The 21,483-nt window shown below is 39.9% G+C and overlaps 1 protein-coding gene and 1 non-coding gene across 2 annotated transcripts in view; both read right to left on the bottom strand.

The window, feature by feature from the left end:
- LOC101016432 (NEDD4 E3 ubiquitin protein ligase) overlaps positions 1 to 21,483 on the bottom strand; it is a 167,811-nt gene that overhangs the window by 110,314 nt on the left and 36,014 nt on the right. The window contains exons 3-4 of the mRNA XM_021940594.2: positions 16,995 to 17,073; positions 16,860 to 16,898 (exon numbers count right to left, since the gene is read on the bottom strand). Coding sequence (XP_021796286.1) covers positions 16,860 to 16,898; positions 16,995 to 17,073 — 118 coding nt within the window. The remainder of the gene's footprint in view (positions 1 to 16,859; positions 16,899 to 16,994; positions 17,074 to 21,483) is intronic.
- LOC116276271 lies at positions 21,125 to 21,228 on the bottom strand. Its single transcript, XR_004185694.1, has one exon. It is a non-coding gene; the product is annotated as a small nucleolar RNA U13 (small nucleolar RNA).

The raw sequence follows: 21,483 nt of genomic DNA, 5'->3' as shown, positions 1-21,483 counted from the left end.
TGATCCACTCACCTCGACCTCCCAAAGTGGTGGGATTACGGGCATGAGCCACCGTGCCTGGCCTTGTTCTGCATTTTTCTTCCTTCCTTTAATATAATCTGAAATGAATTATCTATAAAAACATATAAACCTGCCTCTTTTTAAACAGCAGATTAGGATTTCATTGTATGAATGTATCATAATGTACTTACTGCTCCACTTGATGGGACCTTCTGCCTTCTTCCTAGCTAAAAGAATTATGATTTCATTCAAATATTGGGTGACTATGTATGTCAGGGATAGACAGCAACTCCTCTCTCCCAGGGGCTGGATTTTGATTCCTCTAAGCCTTAGCGTCACACCATTTTCCTCATCAACAATGGGGTAGGAAATACGCACATTACACAACTCTGGCCCAAGGGGAAAAGATCCAGTCTTCTGGAGGGTCTTCTGGAAAAAGGTTCTTCACTTTTTTAAAGAGATTCTCAGCAAAGGCCGGCGGCCGCGGTGGCTCACGCCTGTAATCCCAGCACTTCGGGAGGCCGAGGCGGGCAGATCATGAGGTCAGGAGATCAAGACCATCCTAGCTAGCCGGGCGCGGTGGCGCGCGCCTGTAGTCCCAGCTACTTGGGAGGCTGAGGCAAGAGAATCGTTTGAATCCGGGAGGCGGAGGTTGCAGTGAGTTGAGATCGCGCCACTACACTCCAGCCTGGGTGACAGAGTGAGACTCTGTATAAAAGAAAAAAAAAAAAAAGAGAGCGAGAGAGAGGTACTCAGCAAAAAGCTCTGCCTTTTCAGCCTCTGGACATCATCGTGTCTTTGGAACTGCTATAAGTATCTGTGACCACAGAGAGCAAGCAAGCCAAGAGAATCCCACAGAAGCTGGGTCAAGCATGACTTCTTTCACCTGCTGCAATGACCAACCTTCTTCTATGCTTCTTATGATTACAGCTAACCAGTATGCTTATTGTGTAAGGCAGTTTTCGTTGTTACTTCGACTCTATAACTTGAAGCTGAAAGCATCCTAAACGATACACTTTGTCAGAGAGGTCCCTCCTAAACCTCCTAGACTAAGTGATCCCCCATCCCTGCATTTACTCTCTGGTACCATTGTTTTCCCTTCCATAACGCTCAGCACACTGATAATAATTTTGAGTTACCTGTTCACACTGGTCCATACTAGACAGTAAGTTTCATTGAGGGTAGGGACTGTGGCTATCTCATTAACAAGCATAGCAAAATCCCTGAGAAATAGGTTAGAAAAATATCACACCAAATTTGTGCGCATATGTAGGTAAGTTTTTTTTTCCCCCTATCCATAAAAATACAAAAGAAAAAAAAAAAACACATAGGAAATCCCAGAAGAGCATACTATCAGTGGTGGTTTTATAGAGATGAAATCATGGCTGATTTTCATTTCTCTTTATTAAAAAAAAAATCTATCTTGTATAAGTTACATTACTTCTATAACATAATATAAACATACACTTACACATATACATTATATACATCTAATATATTGAGTATGAATGCTTAAAATATACACAGAGCACCTGCAGAATATAGGAAATGGGGTGAGGCTTTTTCAGATGCCCGTGCACAATTCTTATGCATAGAGCAAATAACATGTGCAGTGCACCTAATGTGTTGTACATTTTTCCCTCTGAGCATGTGAAGTGTAGATTTTAATTATAATTTGCTATTTTTTACTTTTTTTTTTGAGACAGAATTTCACTCTTGTCACCTAGGCTGGAGCGCAAAGGGGTAATCTCAGCTCACTGCAACCTCCGCCTCCCAAGTGATTCTCCTGCCTCAGCCTCTTGAGTAGTTGGGATTACAGGCATGCGCCATGATGTCCAGCTAATTTTTGCATTTTTAGCAGAGATGAAGTTTCACCATATTAGCCAGGCTGGTCTTCAACTCCTGACCTCAGGCAATCCACCCTCCTTGGCCTCCCAAAGCACTGGGAATACAGGCATAAGTCACCACTCCTGGCCATAATTTGCTATTGAGCACTAACTTCAACTTGGAGTTTCCCATTTGTGTTAACTTGTCAATAACAGTTTTTCACAAAAACTTTTTTTGAACTTCATGTTTTCTCAAAGACATAAAAGCTGCCTTCAACTTCTGACCACAATTTCCATTTGGCCGAATGCCCAAGAACCATGCTTTGCTGTAATATATTTATCTCAACAGACATTTTTATGGTGAATACATTCAGTTGAAAACATTCTGGGCTATATACAAATGATATAAATGACAAAGAGGAAAACAGAGGATCACACATAATAATGTCCTTTGTAGAGAAGATATTTCACCATATGTTTTCAGCTTTTTTCTAGGCATAATGAATTAGCATTGATCCACACAAATTTATCTAGTTATCCTTATAATAAATTAGCAAAATATCTAATTGAAACAAACGTGCCGCCTATGATCCCAAAAATGAAGTAAATATTTGGTAAATGTTACTAGCTAAAACATTTGGTAGTAATGAAGTTATGGAAAATAAAATACAAAATAAGGAAATGGCAGTAGAGTCCTAATCCTGATTTGTCAATTAAAATAGCCTTCTTTCAAGACAAAAATAAATGGAAACATATCCCGTGTTCATGGATTGGAAGAACTTAATATTGTTAAAATGTCCATACTATCCAAAGTAATCTAGAAATTCAATGCTACACCCATCAAAATCCCAATGGTATTTTTTATAGAAATAGAACAAATAATCCTAAAATTCATACAGAACTACAAAAGACCCTGCATCTTGAGAAAGAAGAACAAAGCTAGAGGCATAATAGCTCCTGATTTCCAAATACATCACAAAGCTACAGTAATTAAAACAGTCTGATACAGGAATTAAGACAGACAGAGATCAATGAAATAGATAGATCAAAAACAAACCCAAGAAATACAGTTCAGTGATCTTCGACTCAGGTGCCAAGCATACACAAAGGGGAAAGGACAGTCTCTTCAACAAATGGTGGCCAGGCACAGTGGCTCACACCTGTAATCCTAGCACTTTGGGAGGCTGAGGTGGGAGGATCATGAAGTCAAGAGATCAAGACCATCCTGGCCAACGTGGTGAAACCATGTCTCTACTAAAAATACAAAAATTAGCTGGGCGTGGTGGCGCATGCCTGCAGTCCCAGCTATTCAGGAGGCTGAGGCAGGAGAATCATTTGAACCTGGGAGGTGGTGGTTGCAGTGAGCCAAGATGGTGCCACTGCATTCCAGCAAGACTCTGTCTCAAAACAAAACAAAACAAAAATCAAAACAAAAAAACAACAAATGGCTTGGGAAAACTGGATATCCACATGCAAAAGAAAGACATTGGACCCTTATCTTAAAACAAACACAAAAATCAGCTCAAAATGAATTAAAGACACAAACAAGACCTGAAACTGTAAAATCCCTAGAAGAAAACAGAGGAGAAGCTTCTTGACTTTGGTCTTGACAATGCCAATGATTTTTTGGGTGACACCAAAAACACAGGCAATGAAAGCAAAAACTGCCAAGTTGGCTACATTTAACTAAAAAGCTATATGACAAAGGAAACAACAAAGTGAAAAGGCACCCTACAAAATGGGAAAACTATTTGCAGACCATATATAAGATAAAAAGTTGATCTCCAAACTTCAAAATTACATACAAAAGGAACTAATATAACCCAATAGCAAAAACAAACAAACAACAACAACAACAAATAAAATAAACTCCCAGGCACAGTGGCTCATGCCTATGATCTCAGCAGTTTGGAGGGTAAGGAAGGTGGATCACTTGAATCCAGGAGTCTGAGACCAGCCTGGATGAAACAGTGAGGCACTACAAAAAAAAAAAAAATTTAAAATGGCTGGGTGTGGTGGTTTGCACCTGTGTTTGCAGTTACTAGGGAGGCTGAGGTGGGGGGGTCACTTCAGCCTAGAAGGCTGAGGCTGCAATGAGCCATGATTGTGCCACTGCACTCCAACCAGGTAACAGAGTGAGACCCTGTCTCAAAAAACAAAACAAAACAAAACAAAACAAAAACGGGGGAAGTTTCCCCCATGCTGTTCTCATGACAGTGAGTGAGTTCTCCGGAGATCTGACAGTTTTACAAAGGGTTCTGCCCCCTTCACTTTCTCTTCTCTCTCCTACCACCTTGTGGAGAAGATGCCTGCTTCCCGTTCATGTTCTGCCATGACTGTAAGTTTCCTGAGGCCTCCCCAGCCATGTGGAACTGTGAGTCAATTAAACCTCCTTTGTTTATAAATCACCCCAGTCTCAGGTAGTATCTTTATCATAGTGTGAAAATGGACTAATACAAACAAAGAACCCAATTGAAAAAATGAACTAAAGACTTGAATAGACATTTCTCCAAAGACAAATAGCCTACCCTTTATGTAAAAAGGTGCTCACAAATCACTAATCATCAGACAGATGTAAATCAAAACCACACCTGTTAGGATGACTATTACAAAAATTTTTAGATCTTTTTAGGTAACAAGTTTTGGTGAAGATGTGGAGAAACTGGAATCCCCGCACACTATTGGTAGCAATGTAAAATGGTCCAGTCTCTATAGAAAACAGTATAAAGGTTCCCCATAAAATTAAAAAATAGAACTACTGGTCATCTAGCAATCCCACTTCTAGGTATGTAGCCAGAGGAAATAAAATCACTGCAATTAAAGTTATCTGCCCTCCCACATTCATTACAGCATTATTTACAGTAGCCAAGATATGGAAATAACCTAAATACCCACTGAAGGATACATTAAGGAAATGTGGCATATACATACAATAGAATATTATTCAGCCTTCAAAAAGGAAGCCCTGCCATTTGCAACAAAATGGATGAACCTTGAGGACATTACCCTAGATGAAATAAGCTAGTCCCAGAAGAACAAATACTGATCTTACTCACAAAAAGTATCTAAAATAGTCAAATTCATAGAAGCAGAGAGTAGAATGGTGGTTTAATACTACATTGTACACCAAAACCTTTGCGAAGAGGGTAGATATCAAGATACCACAAAAAAGGGGGTGACAGGAGGAAACTTTTGGAGGTGATGGATATGTTTATGACTTTTATTGTGGTGATGGTTTTACAGCTGTATGCATATGTTTAAACCTATCAAACCTTATATATTAAATATGTGCAGGCTTTTTCTATATGAACTATACCCCCAATAAATCAGTTAAAATTTTGTTTAAATGACTTTCTTATTTTTCTCATTAATATCTTTAATTCCAAAGTAGTCCTTCCTCCCTCCCTCCCTCTTTCCCTCCTCCCCCTTCCCTCCCTCCCTCCCTCTCTCTCTGTCTCTGTCTCTATCTCTGTCTCTTTCTTTTGGGACTAGGTTTCACTATGCTGCCCAGGGTATCCTCAAATTCCTTGGCTCAAAGTATTCTCTCCCATGTCAGCCTCCCAAATAGCTGGGACTATAGGTGTGTGCCACATGCCTTGTGAAGAGGGTCGTTTTTTTGGTAGAAATGGGATCTCACTATGTTGCTCAGGATGATCTTAAACTTTTGGGGGGCCCACCCTGGCCTCTCAAAGTGCTGGTATTATGGGCATGAGCCACCATGCCAGGTCAAATATTCTTTCTAATAGGAGAATACGATCATCAAAAATAATGGTAAGATTTTAAAATTATAGACACCTTAATTTAAAAAAAACCAATTATAACATTAATTCCTCTAACAGATATCCATATTTTCTATTACTGCTTATATTGATTTTAGTATATTTTGGCTTATAAGAATTTATCTATTTAAACTAAGTTGTTAAAATTACCGGCATAAAATTAGTTACAATATTACCTTTTAAAAAGTATCTGTAAGTTCCCTCCTCTGATTCCTAATATTAGTCATCTGAGTACTCTCTCTTTCTCTCTCATATAAGGCCAGTTGTCGTCTATCAATTTCATTAAGTTTTTTAAGATCCATCTTTGGTTTTATTTATTTTCTCTACTTTGTGTCCATTTTCTTGTCCATTGATTTCTATTCTTATTTCTTTCCTTCTTTTTCTTTAAAGAACTTAAGGTGGAAGCTTAGATCAATGATTTTGAATATTTCTTCATTTATATATAAGTATTTAAAGGTATAAATTAATCTCTAAGCACTGAATTAGCTTCAGCCCATATTTTGGTATGTTATGCTTTAACAATCAATCAGTTAAAATGCTTTTTAATTTCCCTTATATTTTCTTTTTTGATCCATGGTTTATTCAAAAGAAACTTGTTTAATTTCTAAACATTTGTGATACATATATACGTGTGTTACTGAATTCTAACTTAAATCTGTTGTGATCAGGGAACCTATCCTGTTAAATTTCTTTTTTTTTTATTGAGACAGAGGTTCACTCCGTCACCCAGGCTGGAGTCCAGCGGCGCGATTTCAGCTCACTGCAACCTCTGCCTCCCAGGTTCAAGTGAGTCTCATGACCAGTCTTCCAAGTAGCTGGTATTACAGGTGCACGCCACCACACCTAGCTAATTTTTGTATATATTTTTTCTTTAGTAGAGGCGGGGTTTCATCACGTTGGCCAGGCTTGTCTCAAACTCCTGACCTCAAGTGATTCGCCTGCATCAGCTTCCCAAAGTGCGAGGATTATAGGCGTAAGCCATCACGCTCAACCAATCCTGTTGAATTTCAATCCTTTTAAGTGTACTGAAACTTGTTTTATGGCCCAATATGTGGTCTATCTCGGTAAATGTTCCACGGGCATATAAAAAGAATATACACTTGGGTATTAGCTGTAGTGTTCTATACATGTCAAATAGGTTAACTCGATTGCTAGTGTTGTTCAAATCATCTATGTATTTACTAAATTTTTTGTCTAGTTGTTATATCAGTTACTAAGAGAAAAGTGACAAAATCAACTATTGTGGATTTGTTTATTTATTTAGTTCTGTCAATTTTTACTTCATAATTTTAAAGATTTATTACTGGGTCCATACACATTTCAGATTGTATGTCTTCTTGTTGAATTCACCCTTTATAATCATGAAATGCCCTCTTCATCTCTGGCAATACTGTCCTAAAGTCTAATTTGGCTGATGTTAACACAACCATTAGCATATTTTTTCTGGTGTTTGTAGGGTATCTGATATGGTTTGGAATTATGTCTCTGCCCAAATCTCATGTCAAATTGTAATCCCTAATGTTGGAGGAGGGGCCAGGTGGGAGGTGACTGGATCATGGAGGCAGACTTCCCCGTTGCTGCTCTGGTGACAGTGAGTGACTTCTTATGAGATTTGGTTGCTTAAAAGTGTGTAGTACTTCCCCCTTCATTCTCCTCCTCCTTCTCTGGCCATGTAAGATGAGCCTGCTTCCCCTTCACCTTCTGTCATAATTGCTAAGTTCCCTGAGGCCTCCCCAGCCATGCTTCCTGTACAGCCTGTGAACTGTGAGTCAATTAAACCCGTTTTCTTTATCAATTACTCAGTCTCGGGTAGTTCTTTATAGCAATGCAAGAACAAACTAATACAGAAAATTGGTGTTGGGAAGTAGGGCATTGCTATATAGATACCTGAAAATGTGGAAGCAAGTTTGGAAGTGGGTAATGGGCAGAGACTGAAACAGCTTGGACAGATCAGAAGAAGAAAGGAGGATGGGGGAAAGATAGAACTTACTTCCTAGAGACTTGTTGAATGGTTGTGACCAGAATGCTTATAGTGATATGGACAGGAAAGTCCAGGCTGAGAAGGTCGTAAAGATAAGGAATCTTTTGGGAACTGAAATAAAGGTCCCTCTTGCTATGCTTCTGCAAAGAAACTGGCAGCATTGTGCCCCTGCTCTAGAAATCTGTGGAACTCTGAACTTGAAAGAGATGATTTAGGGTATCTGGCAGAAGAAATTTCTAAGCAGCAAAGTGTTCAAGATGTGGCCTGACTGCTTCTAACCATATACTTATATGCATTCACAGAAATGATCTGAAACTGAAACTTATATTTAAAAGGAAAGCAGAGCATAAAAGTTTGGAATATGTGCAGCCTGACCAAGTGGTAGAAAAGAAAGCCCCATTTTGTGGGGAGGAATTCAAGCCAGCTGCTGGAGCTGAATGTTCACAGCAGCCAAGACAATGGGGAAAATGCCTTGAATGCATTTTAGAGACCTTTGTGGTAGCTCCTCCTATCACAGCCCCAGAGGACTAGAAGGGAAGAATGATTTCACAGGCCAGGCCCTGGGCCCTGCTGCCCTCCACAACTGTGGGACACTGCTCTCTGAGTCCTAGTCACTCCAGCTCCAGCTGTGGATAAAAAGGGCCCAGATATGTCTCAGGCCGCTGCTCTAGAAGGTTCAAACTATAAGTCTTGGTGGCTTTCACATGGTGTTAAGCCTGAAGGTGTGCAGAAGACAAGAGCTGAGGCTTAGGAGCTCTTCCTAGATTTCAGAGGATGTATGTAAATGCCTGGCTATCCAGACAGAAGTCTGCTGCAGGGGCAGAGCCCTCATGGAGAACTTCTACTAGGGCAGTGTGGATGGCAAATGTAGGACTGGAGTCCCTACACAGGGTTCCGACTGGGACACTGCCGAGTAGAGCTGTGAGAAGTGGGCCACTATTGTCCAGACCCCAGAATGGGAGATTAACAGCTTGCACTATTTGCCTGCAAAACCTGCAGGCACAAAACACTAGCCTGTGAAAGCAGCTGAAGGGGCTGTACCTTGCAGAGACACAGGGGTGGAGACACCCAAGGCCTTTGGAAACCATCCCTTGCATCAGTGTGACCTGGATGTGAGACACAGAGTCAAAGGAGATTATTTTAGAGCTTTAAGATGTAATGATTGGAAGATGGCCAAATAGGAGCAGCTCCGGTCTGCAGTTCCCAGTGTGATCGATGCAGAAGATGGGTGATGTCTACATTTCCAACTGAGGTACCCGGTTCATCTCATTTAGACTGGCTGGACAGTGGGTACAGCCCACAGAGGGCAAGCCAAAGCAGGATGGGGCATTGCCTCACCTGGGAAGCACAACAGGTTGGGGGATTTCCCTTTCCTAGTCAAGGGAAGCCATGACAGACTGTACCTGGAAAAACGGGACACTTCCGGCCAAATACTGTACTTTTCCCATAGTCTTAGCAACTGGCGGACCAGGGGATTCTCTCCCATGCCTGGCTCGGTGGATACCACGCCCACGGAGCCTTGCTCACTGCTAGCACAGCAGTCTGAGATCGACCTGAAAGTCTGCAGCCTGGTGGGGTGAGGGGTGTCCACCATTGCTGAGGCTTGAGTAGGTAAACAAAGTGGCTGGGAAGCTCGAACTGGGCGGAGCCCACCTCAACTCAGCAAGGCCTATTGCCTCTATAGACTCCACCTCTATTAGCAGGGCATAGCTGAACAAAAGGCAGCAGAAACTCCAGCAGACTTAAACGTCCCCATCTGACAGCTCTAAAGAGAGCAGTGATTCTCCCAGTATGGCACTGGAGCTCTGATAACAAGCAGACTGCCTCCTCAAGGTCCCTGACCCCCGTATAACCTAACTGGGAGACACTTCCCAGTAGGGGCCGACAGACACCTCATACAGGCAGGTGCCCCTCTGGGACAAAGCTTCCAGAGGAAGGATCAGGCAGCAATTTTGCTGTTCTGCAATATTTGCTGTTCTGCAGCCTCCGCTGGTGATACACAAGCAAACAGGGTCTGGAGTGGACCTCTAGCAAAATCCAACAGAACTGCAGCTGAGGGACCTGAGTATTAGAAGGAAAACTAACAAACAGAAAGGAACAGCATCAACATCAACAAAAAGCACATACACACCAAAACACCATCTGTATGTCACGAACCTCAAAGACCAAAGGTAGATAAAACCACAAAGATGGGGAGAAACCACAGCAGAAAAGCTGAAAATTCTAAAAACCGGAGCGCCTCTTCTTCTCCAAAGGACCGCAGCTCCTCTCCCAGCAACAGAACAAAGCTGGACAGAGAATGACTTTGATGAGATGACAGAAGTAGGCTTCAGAGGGTCGGTAATAACAAACTTCTCCGAGCTAAAGCAGCATGTTCTAACCCATCGCAAGGAAGCTAAAAACCTTTAAAAAGGTTAGCAAATGACTAACTAGAATAAATAGTGTAGAGAAGACCTTAAATGACCTGATGGAGCTGAAAACCATGGCATGAGAACTTCATGACATATGCACAAGCTTCAGCAGCTGATTCGATCAAGTGGAAGAAAGGATATCAGTGATTGAAGATGAAATTAATGACATAAAGTGAGAAGACAACTTTAGAGAAAAAAGAATAAAAAGAAACAAACAAAGCCTCCAAGAAATATGGGACTATGTGAAAAGACCAACTCTATGTCTGACTGGTGTACCTGAAAGTGACAGGGAGAATGCAACCAAGCTAGAAAACACTCTTCAGGATATTTCCCAGGAGAACTTCCCCGACCTAGCAAGACAGGACAACATTCAAATTCAGGAAATACAGAGAACACCACAAAGATATTCCTCAAGAATTGCAACACCAAGATACATAACTGTCAGATTCACCAAGTTTGAAATGAAGGAAAAAATGTTAAGGGCAGCCAGAGAGAAAGGTAAGGTGACCCACAAAGGGAAGCCCATCAGACTAACAGCGGATCTCTCGGCAGAAACCCTACAAACCAGAATAGAGTGGAGGCCAATACTGAACATTCTTAAAGAAAAGAATTTTCAAGCCAGAATTTAACATTCAGTCAAACTAAGCTTCATTAGTGAAGGAGAAATAAAATCCTTTATAGACAAGCTGAGAGATTTTGTCACCACCAGGCCTGCCTCACAAGAGCTCCTGAAGGAAGCACTAAACACGGAAGAGAACAACTGGTACCAGCCACTGCAAAACCATGCCAAATTATAAAGATCGTCGATGCTATGAAGAAACTGCACCAATTATGGGCAAAATAACCAGCTAACATCATAATCACAGGATCAAATTCACACATAACAATATTAACCTTAAATGTAAATGGGCTAAATGCCCCAATTAAAAGACACAGACTGGCAAATTAGATAGAGTCAACACCCATCAGTATGCTGTATTCAGGAGACCCATCTCATGTGCAGAGACACATAGGCTCAAAATAAAGGGATGCAGGAAGATCTACCAAGCAAATGGAAAGCAAAAAAAAAAAAAAACAAAAAAACCCACAAAAAAACAGGGGTTGCAATCCTACTCTCTGATAAAACAGACTTTAAACCAACAAAAATCAAAAGAGACAAAGAAGGCCATTACATAATGGTAAAGGGATCAATTCAACAAGAAGAGCTAACTATCCTAAATATATATGCACCCAATACAGGAGCACCCAGATTCATAAAGCAAGTCTTTAGAGACCTATAAAGAGACTTAGACTCCCACACAATAACCATAAGAGACTTTAACACCCCACTGTCAATATTAGACAGATCAATGAGACAGAATATTAACAAGGATATCCAGAACTAGAACTCAGCTCTGCACCAAGTGGACCTAATAGACATCTACAGAACTCTCCACCTCAAATCAACAAAATACATGTTCTTCTTAGCACCACATGGCACTTATTCTAAAATTGACCACATAATTGGAAGTAAAGCACTCCTCAGCCAGTGTAAAAGAACAGAAAACACAACAAACTGTCTCACAGACCACAGCACAATCAAATTAGAAATGAGGATTAAGAAACTCACCCCAATATGCACAAATACATGAAAACTGAACAACCTGCTCCCAAATGACTACCGGGTAAATAACTAAATGAAGGCAGAAATAAAGATGTTCTTTGAAACCAATGAGAACATAACGTACCAGAATCTCTGGGACACATTTAAAGGAGTGTGTAGAGGGAAATGTATAGCACTAAATGCCCACGAGAGAAAGCAGGAAAGATCTAAAATCGACACCCTAACATCACAATTAAAAGAACTAGAGAAGCAAGAGCAAACACATTCAAAAGCTAGCAGAAGGCAAGAAATAATTAAGATCAGAGCAGAACTGAAGGAGATAGAGACACACACAAAAAAAATCCTTCAAAAACACAGTGAATCCAGGAGCTGGTTTTTTTTTAAAGATCAACAAAATAGACTGCTAACAAGACTAATAAAGAAGAAAAGAGAGAAGAATCAAATAGACACAAGAAAAAATGATAAAGGGGATATCACCACCAATCCCACAGAAATACAAACTACCATCAGAGAATACTATAAACACCTGCATGCAAATAAACTAGAAAATCTAGAAGAAATGGATAAATTCCTGGACACATACACCCTCCCAAGACTAAACCAGGAAGAAGTTGAATCTCTGAATAGACCAGTAAGAGGCTTTGAAATTGAGGCAATAATTAATAGCCTACCAACCAAAAAAAGTCCAGGACCAGTTGGATTCACAGCTGAATTCTACCAGAGGTACAAAGAGGAGCTGGTACCATTACTTCTGAAACTATTCCCATCAATAGAAAAAGAGAGAATCCTCTCTAATTCATTTTATGAGGCCAGCATCATCCTGATACCAAAGCCTGGCAGAGACACAACAACAAAGAAGAGAATTTTAGACCAATATCCCTGATGAACATCGATGCCAATATCCTCAATAAAATACTGGCAAACCGGATCCAGCAGCACATCAAAAAGCTTTTCCACCACAATCAAGTTGGCTTTATCCAAGGGATGCAAGGATGGGTTAACATACGCAAATCAATAAACATAATCCATCACATAAACAAAACCAGTGGAAAAAACCACGATTATCTCAACAGATGCAGAAAAGACCTTCAACAAAATTCAACAGCCTTTTATGCTAAAAAACTCTCAATAAACTAGGTATTGATGTGACGTATCTCAAAATAATAAGAGCTATTTATGACAGACCCACAGCCAATATCATACTGAATGGGCAAAAACTGGAAGCATTCCCTTTGAAAACCAGCACAAGACAAGGATGCCCTCTCTCACCACTCCTATTCAACATAGTGGTGGAAGTTCTGGCCAGGGCAATCAGGCAAGAGAAAGAAATCAAGGGTATTCAATTAGGAAAAGAGGAAGTCAAATTGTTCCTGTTTGCAGATGACATGATTGTATATTTAGAAAACCCCATCATCTCAGCCCAAAATCTCCTTAAGCTGATAAGCAACTTCAGCAAAGTCTCAGGATACAAAATTAATGTGCAAAAATCACAAGCATTCTTATACACCAGTAACAGACAAACAGAGAGCCAAATCAGGAATGAACTTCCATTCACAATTGCTTCAAAGAGAATAAAATACCTAGGAATCCAACTTACAGGGGATGTAAAGGACCTCTTCAAGGAGAACTACAAACTACTGCTCAGTGAAATAAAAGAGGACACAAACAAATGGAAGAACATACCATGCTCATGGATAGGAAGAATCAATATCGTGAAAATGGCCATACTGCCCAAGGTAATTTATAGCTTCAATGCCATCCCGCTACCAATGACTTTCTTCACAGAATTGGAAAAAACTGCTTTAAAGTTCATATGGAACCAAAAAAGAGCCCGCATCTCCAAGACAATCCTAAGTCAAAAGAACAAAGCTGGAGGCATCACGCTACCTGACTTCAAACTATACTACAAGGCTACAGTAACCAAAACAGCATGGTACTGGTACCAAAACAGAGATATAGACCAATGGAACAGAACAGAGTCCTCAGAAATAATACCACACATCTACAGCCATCTGATCTTTGACAAACCTGAGAGAAACAAGAAATGGGGAAAGGATTCCCTATTTAATAAATGGTGCTGGGAAAATTGGCTAGCCGTAAGTAGAAAGCTGAAACTGGATCCTTTCCTTACTCCTTATACAAAAATTAATTCAAGATGGATTAGAGACTTAAATGTTAGACCTAATACCATAAAAACCCTAGAAGAAAACCTAGGTAATACCATTCAGGACATAGGCATGGGCAAGGACTTCATGTCTAAAACACCAAAAGCAATGGCAACAAAAGCCAAAATTGACAAATGGGATCTAATTAAACTAAAGAGCTTCTGCACAGCAAAAGAAACTACCATCAGAGTGAATAGGCAGCCTACAGAATGGGAGAAAATTTTTGCAATCTACTCATCTGCCAAAGGGCTAATATCCAGAACCTACAAAGAACTCAAGCAAATTTACAAGAAAAAAACAAACAACCACATCAAAAAGTTTCATTCTCTTAAAATATCTTCTAATTTCCATTGAGAATTTTTATTTGACTCATGAGCTACTTAGAAGTGTTTATCATCCAAATATTTGGGGATTTTCTAGATACCTTTTTGTTATTAATTCTTGCTTTCATTTCATTCTAGTCACAGACCACAATTTGCATGATTTCTATTCTTTTAAAATTGTTAGGGTTTGGGCTTTGGCCCAGATTACTCAGTAACTACTCTATGTGTACTTGAAAAGACTACATATTCTGCTACTGTTGGAGTAGAGAGTCTACAGATGTCAATTAGGTAAAATCAACTTGATAATGTTCTTCAGGACTTCCACATCACTACTCAATTTTTTTTTTCTACTTGTTCTACCAGTTACTGAGAAAAAGAAGAATGCTAAATTCTCCACATAGGATAATTGCCCATTTCTCCTTTCAGTTCTATCATTTATTGCTTTGGGTATTTTAAAGCTTTGTCATTAGGTGCATAAGCAATTAGAGCTGTTTCTGGCTTCTTCATGAATTTCTCCTTTTTATCATCATATAATGGTCCTTTAGTATGCCCAGTAATTGTCCTTATTCTAAGGTCTACTTTGTCTGACATTGATATGGCTACCTCAGTTTCTTTTGATTACTTTTGCATGGTATGTCTCCTTGCATCTTTTAAATTTTAACCATCTATTTCACTATATCTAAGTAGATTTCTTTTTTCCAGTTTTCTTGAGTTATAAATGACAAATAACGATTGTAAATATTCAAAGTATACATGTGATTTGATATATGTATACTCTGTGAAATGATTACCACAATCAAATTAATTAACACATCTGTCACCACACATAGTTACTTACCATTGTGTGTGTGTATAGTGAGACCACTTAAAATCTACTCTCTTAGTACATTTCGAGTGTACATACAGTATTATTAACTATAGTCACCATGCTACACGTTAGATCTCAGAACTTATCTAGCTTACTACTAAAAGTCAGTACACTTTGACCAACATCCCCCCATTTCTCCTATTCCCCCCCCCCCAGCTTTATGGTTGTTTACACATCAGGTTAAGCCCGATATCCTGTTACTGTATCATGGCTCAAATTGGAAGTATCAATACGTTTTTTCTTTTAACTCTTGAAAAAACAGCAATAGCTGAATACATCTTTAATATGATAAATAACAAAAAGCTATCCATATTTAACGGAGACATGCTAGATGCATTCCCACTAAAATTGAAACAAGACAAATATATATCCATTGTTATTATGACTAAACATTATTTAACATGGGCAAGCCAATAATATCAGAAAAAACATAAGAGGTAGAAAGAAAACTTTGCAATATATTGAAAATACATATGTTTCTAAGAAAAATATAACAAAATAAGTAAAATAAAACAAAATTATAAATAAATAAATAACTCAACAACTTGGGAATTTAAAAATACTCTCCTAAGCAACAATTGTGCCAAAAAAGCAATCAAAACCAGACATTATCAAGCCTGGAATTTATTCTGGTGAAATAGTAAAAACAGAAATTTCGCTTCATTTTTCTTCATGTGACTATCCAATTGATTCAATATCATTTCTTCAAGATTCCAAAATTTCCTAACCGATTTAAAATGTTGTTTTTATGTCATACTACAAAGAGTGGGGAAAATCTTACTCCAAACTGAAAAAACAGAAGCAACTTAATTGGTGCTGTTGGCTGGATCTTCAGCAACAGCTTCCTTGCCCTTAGTGTCAGCAATTTCTTCCCTTCAAATTCACTTTATTAAAATTGAACAAAACAAAACAAACAAAATATCTTTAACATGAAGTACGGAAGAACAGCTTCTGTTTTCCTTACTGAAATCAAGTATGGTACCATAGAAGCCTCCAGAGAGGCTGGTGTTTCAGGAATGATCTGCCATGTCAGATGCTGTGAAGAGCATGAGTAAGATGAGATGAGATGAACCTGGCAGCAGGGAGGTCACTGGGGACCTGAATAACAGCAGTTTCATTTGAGAGACGGGGATGTGAGCGAGAGTACAGTGGGTCAAGGAGCATCCTGGAGAAGCAGAAATGATGAGGGTAGACAACTCTCCCATGAATGTTCCTTATTCAGGTGAACAGAGAAACAAGTCAACAGCTAAAGGGGAAAATGGGGTCAAGGAAGAACATTTGAAGGATGATACAAGTGGGAATAATCCAGAGAGGGGAAATTCCTGAAATGCATCTCTACCACTGCTCTGGTAGGGTTTCGATTTTGGCAACAGTAAGGACTCTGATATTAAACAGGTACACAGAGACACAGTCAGTTTGAGGGTCCTACTGAGGAACCGGAAATAACTGCTGACTGGAGTTTGTTCCTATGGTAAATGAGGCAGATGGGGTGGAAAGGCAGCAATGTGAATGACGTGTGGATAAAAAGAAATGTGTTCACTTGATAGGCCCTAAACTGTTTAATAATAAACCACTGGGGAGACATAAATATATTTTGCATCATCTTTATGAGAAAACACTGAATCTGCTCAACTGGAATAGGACTACTGTACAGTCTCTAAATCAGTTTCACTAGAATGAGATAATTCCAGTCTTTTACCTCTCCATTATTTTACATTTATGTTTTTCATAAGACAAATGGTTCCAGGACTATGTCATCCTCAATTTCAATTCCTTTTACATTTTCACAATTTCAGGCAATTCTGAGATACATTTTCAAATATTGTAATTGAGAATTTATCATTCTAACCTCCTGAGAAAAAAACTTACTTTTCCACTTTAGTAAAATAAAATATATACTTACTCTGAATAATATTTCTTCATTCCACTTTGGATTCAAACTCTGAAAAATAATAAACATAGTATAACTAAATAATGTTTTGTCTTCTAAAAATAAAACAAAGGACATTAAAAACTTCTGAATATTGCTAAGTCTAACCTTTTTAATGGTCTTTGTTTGCACACTTGTAAGAACTCCATTCATTGGGTCATATAACGTCACTCTCACATAAGGATCACTGTTAAAAAAAAAAAAAAAGAAAAATTTTAATTATTGCTTACCCCAAGCTCAGATCACCCAGACTATACAATTCACAATTTTCCTTGTTAGTTATATCTACAATTATTTCCTGAATTTAAAAGTCAGAATTCTTAGGCAGGTAAGCAATTGAAGTAATTTTTGCATCTCGTTAAAAACCTGAAGTACCATGTTAGTGAAAGACACAAAGAATTAGAAAGAAAACCTTTTAATCACAGGCCTAATGATTATAACCTTCCTAGATTTTTAAAATTTTGTTTGATTTTTATTACATTCTTTCTTCTTCTGAGTTAAGATGGTTAATTCAATGATTCTAAGACTGGTTTTGTAAGACCTTAGGTTGTCTCAAGTTATCTCATGGGTGTAAACTTTTCTTACAAAGTAAAGGCAAACTGTTTTCACTTAAAAAAAGAAAATATCTAGGTGTGGCCAGGCACAGTGGCTCACGCCTGGAATCCCAGCACTTTGGGAGGCTGAAGCGGGTGGATCACGAGGTCAGGGGATCAAGACCATCCTGGCTAACACGGTGAAACCCTGTCTCTATTAAAAATACAAAAAAAAAAAAAAAAATTAGCCAGGCGTGGTGGCAGGTGCCTGTAGTCCCAGCTACTCAGGAGGCTGAGGCAGGAGGATGGCGTGAACCTGGGAGGTGGAGCTTGCAGTGAGCCAAGATCACAACACTGTACTCAGGCTTGGGCAACAGAGCAAGACTCTGTCTCAAAAAAAAAAATTAAAATAAAATAACTAGATGTTAATAAAACCAATTCTACAAGGAGATATGAAGAAGGAAATTCTTGTGATGTATAGGGTTGCAAACCACAAGACTTTGAACACTTTACTTGTCCATGGTTAAATTTCTCCTATGTTCCATGGGTATCCCAAGTACTCACCATTCTCCACCAAATCCCCTCCAAACTAATCCAAACTATCCTTCCCCCAACTCCATTTCTTCATACCACGTTACCTCTTAATTGGCCAAAATCAAAGGCACCAAAACACTCCCAAGAAACTGGTATTTATCAGAACCCATCCTTACCCCTAACCTAGTGAGTCAGGAGTCCTCTTGTTTTGAGTCTCATCCCCCTTATTCAGTTCTCTGAACTTTGGAGCCTTGCATCATCTGTTCTCATTGCTCTCTTTTAGACCTTTGGCTTTTTCTTTGATCTAGGTTTCTCTAGGCATATAAATGTTTTTAAATTCCTCCTCCCCTTGACTTTCCCTCCCTTCTCCAGCAAAGCAAAATACATCTTTTTCTTCCATTCCCAAACCTTTTCAGAGAATAATCTTTAACAATAAAAACAAGAACACTTATATAGCAATTACCCGATGCCAGATACTGCTGTAAGTAGGTTTCGTATATTAATTCTTTTTCTCCCTTTTTTTTTTTTGAGACAGAGTATTGCTCTGTCGCCCAGGCTGCAGTGCAGTGGCACAATCTCGGCTCACTGCAACCCCTGCCTTCCGGGTTCATGCCATTCTCCTGCTTCAGCCTCCCGAGTAGCTGGGATTACAGGCGTGCAACACCACGCCCGGCTAATTTTTGTATTTTTAGTAGAGACGGGGTTTCACCATGTTGGCCAGGATGGTCTCGAACTCCTGACCTCAGGTGACCCGCCTGCCTTGGCCTCCCAAAGTGCTGGGATTACAGACGTGAGCCACAGTGCCCAGCCCGTATATTAATTCTTTGAATTTCTATAACCACCTGTGAGGTAGGTACTATTCCTTTCTTTATTTCACACAGATCACACAGCTAGAAAGCAGACAGCCAGGATTGAAACTCCAGCACCTGGCTCCAGAGGCCATACTCTTTTTTGTTTGTTTGTTTGAGATGAAGCATCACTCTGTAAGCCAGGCTGGAGTAAAATGGCGCGATCTTGGCTCACTGCAGCTTCTGCCTCCTGGGTTCAAGCTATTCTCCTGCCACAGCCTCTCAAGTAGCTGCGATTACAGGCACGCGCCACTGCGCCCAGCTAATTTTTGTATTTTTAGTAGAGACACGGCTTTGCCATGTTGGCCAGGCTGGTCTCAAACTCTTGACCTCAGGTGGTCTACCCGCCTCAGCCTCACAAAGTGCTGGGATTACAGGCATCAGCCAACATGCCCGGCTTATACTCTCTTGCTCTGTCGCCAGGTTGGAGTGCAGTAGCACGATCTCGGCTCACTGCAACCTCCTTCTCCTGGGTTCAAGCAATTCTCCTGCCTCAGCCTCTCGAGTAGCGGGGACTACTGGTGCCTACCACCACGCCTGGCTAATGTTTTGTATTTTAAGTAGAGATGGGGTTTCACCATGTTAGCCGGGATGGTCTTGATTTCTCGACCTCGTGATCCGCCTGCCTCGGCCTCCCAGCCTATACTCCTAACCACTATAGCATACCACCGCCTTTACTTCATTTCCTTAATTCCTGTTATGCTTCAAAACCCTACAGTCTGATTTCTGTCTCTTCCCTTGAGATCCATTCCTCTGAAAAGGCTCTTGTAAAGTCACCAATCTTGTTAAAGCAATCAACATTTTCCAGATACTTCTTTTTTTGGCCCTCTTTATGTTTTTAGATACTACTGACCATTTTCTCTTTGAAACACTCATCTCATTTCGCTTCTATGACACATCTCTTCCAGTGCTCCTCATACCACTCGAACCGTTCCTTCAGTGGCTTACTTAGGCTCCTCTTCTACTATCTGCCAGTTAAATACTGATATTCCCTAAGTATTGCCCCACCCCTCTGTTCTCTCTACATTTTCCCTTTCCAATCTTATCCACGGTTTTTTACAACTAACTAAATACTATTAAATATAAAAATACAAAATGTAAATGTAATTATATCCCTAATCTCACCATCCAGCTAGACAAATACACTTGAACAATACACAGACACTGTCTGTTCAAGAGTTTTGCCTCTTTTTTCTTTTTTTTTTTTGAGATGGAGTTTCACTCTTGTTGCCTAGGCTGGAATGCAATGGCACAATCTCGGCTCACCGCAACCTCTGCCTCCCGGGTTCAAGTGATTCTTTTGCCTCAGCCTCCCTAGTAGCTGGGACTACAGGAATGCATCACCACGCCTGGTTAATTATTGTATTTTTAGTAGAGATGGCGTTTCTCTATGTTGGTCAGGCTGGTCTTGAACTCTCAACCTCAGGTGATCCGCCCACCTTGGCCTCCCAAAGTGCTGGAATTACAGGTGTAAGCCACCGTGCCCAGTCGAGTTTTGCCCCTTTTTAATTGGCCTTTTAATTATATTGAGTTGTAAGAGGTTTCATATATATAGGGGGTTAATGGCCTTTGTCAGATATCTTTGTTTCGTTGTTTCTCTTGTGGTAAGAATATTTAACATGATCACTACCCTATTTATTTATGTATTTATTCATTCATTTCATTTCATTTTTTGAGACAGAGTCTTGTTCTGTTGTCCAGGTTGGCGTGCAGTAGTGCAATGTCAGCTCACTTGAAACCTCCACCTCTTGGGCTCAAGCAATCCTCCCACCTCAGCCTCCCAAGTAGTGGGACTACAGGCGCACACCATCATGCCTGACTAATTGTGCTTCTTTGTAGAAACAGGGTTTTTCACCATGTTGCCTGAGACGGTCTCAAATTTGTAGGCTCAAGTGATCCACCTGCCTTAGCCTCCCAAAGTGGTGGGATTACAGGTGTCAGCCACTGCACCCAGCAGCTCTACCCTCTTACCTTTTTAATTGCACATACATTAATGTTAACTTTAGGCACAACATTGTACAGCAAATCTCTAGAGCTTATTCTTCCTGCTTGACTCAAGTTTAATGCCTGTTAATTATTAACTTCCATTTCTACTCACCCCTCACCCCAGCACAGCAACCAGCATTCCACTCTTTGATTCTATGAATTTGACTATTTTAGATATCTCATATAAATGGAAACATGAAGTATCTGTCTCTCTCTGACTGTCTCATTTCAGTTAGCATAATATCCTGATTAATCTGTATAGTCACATATTGCAGAATCTCCTTTTTAAAGATTGAATAAACACTGTATGTATATACCTTTCTTTTCTTTCTTTTCATGTGGAATTGGTAATCTGCCCATGTTGTAACAAGCTTCAAGGGTGGCACATCTTACACATGTGCATGGACACCCCGTCATGACACTTATAAACTACAGAAGGATCTAGACTACATTTTTTTTTTTTTTTTTTGAGACAGGGTCTTTCTCTGTCACCCAGGCTGGAGTGAGGTGGCATGAACACGGTTCACTGCAGCCTCAACTTCCTGGGCTCAAGTGATCCTCCCACCTCAGCCTCCTGAGTAGCTGGGACCACAGGCATGCATCACCACACCTGGCTAACTTTTAAAAATTTTTTTGTAGAGACAGGGTCTCATCACCAGGCTGGTCTCGAACTCCTGGGCTCAAGTGATCCTCCCA

This window comes from Papio anubis, chromosome 7 (assembly GCF_008728515.1).
Source record: "Papio anubis isolate 15944 chromosome 7, Panubis1.0, whole genome shotgun sequence".
In the NCBI taxonomy this organism is placed as follows: Eukaryota; Metazoa; Chordata; class Mammalia; order Primates; family Cercopithecidae; genus Papio; species Papio anubis.
The sequence above is the reverse complement of the archived record's forward strand: the minus strand, read 5'-3'. Positions and strand labels throughout refer to the sequence as shown.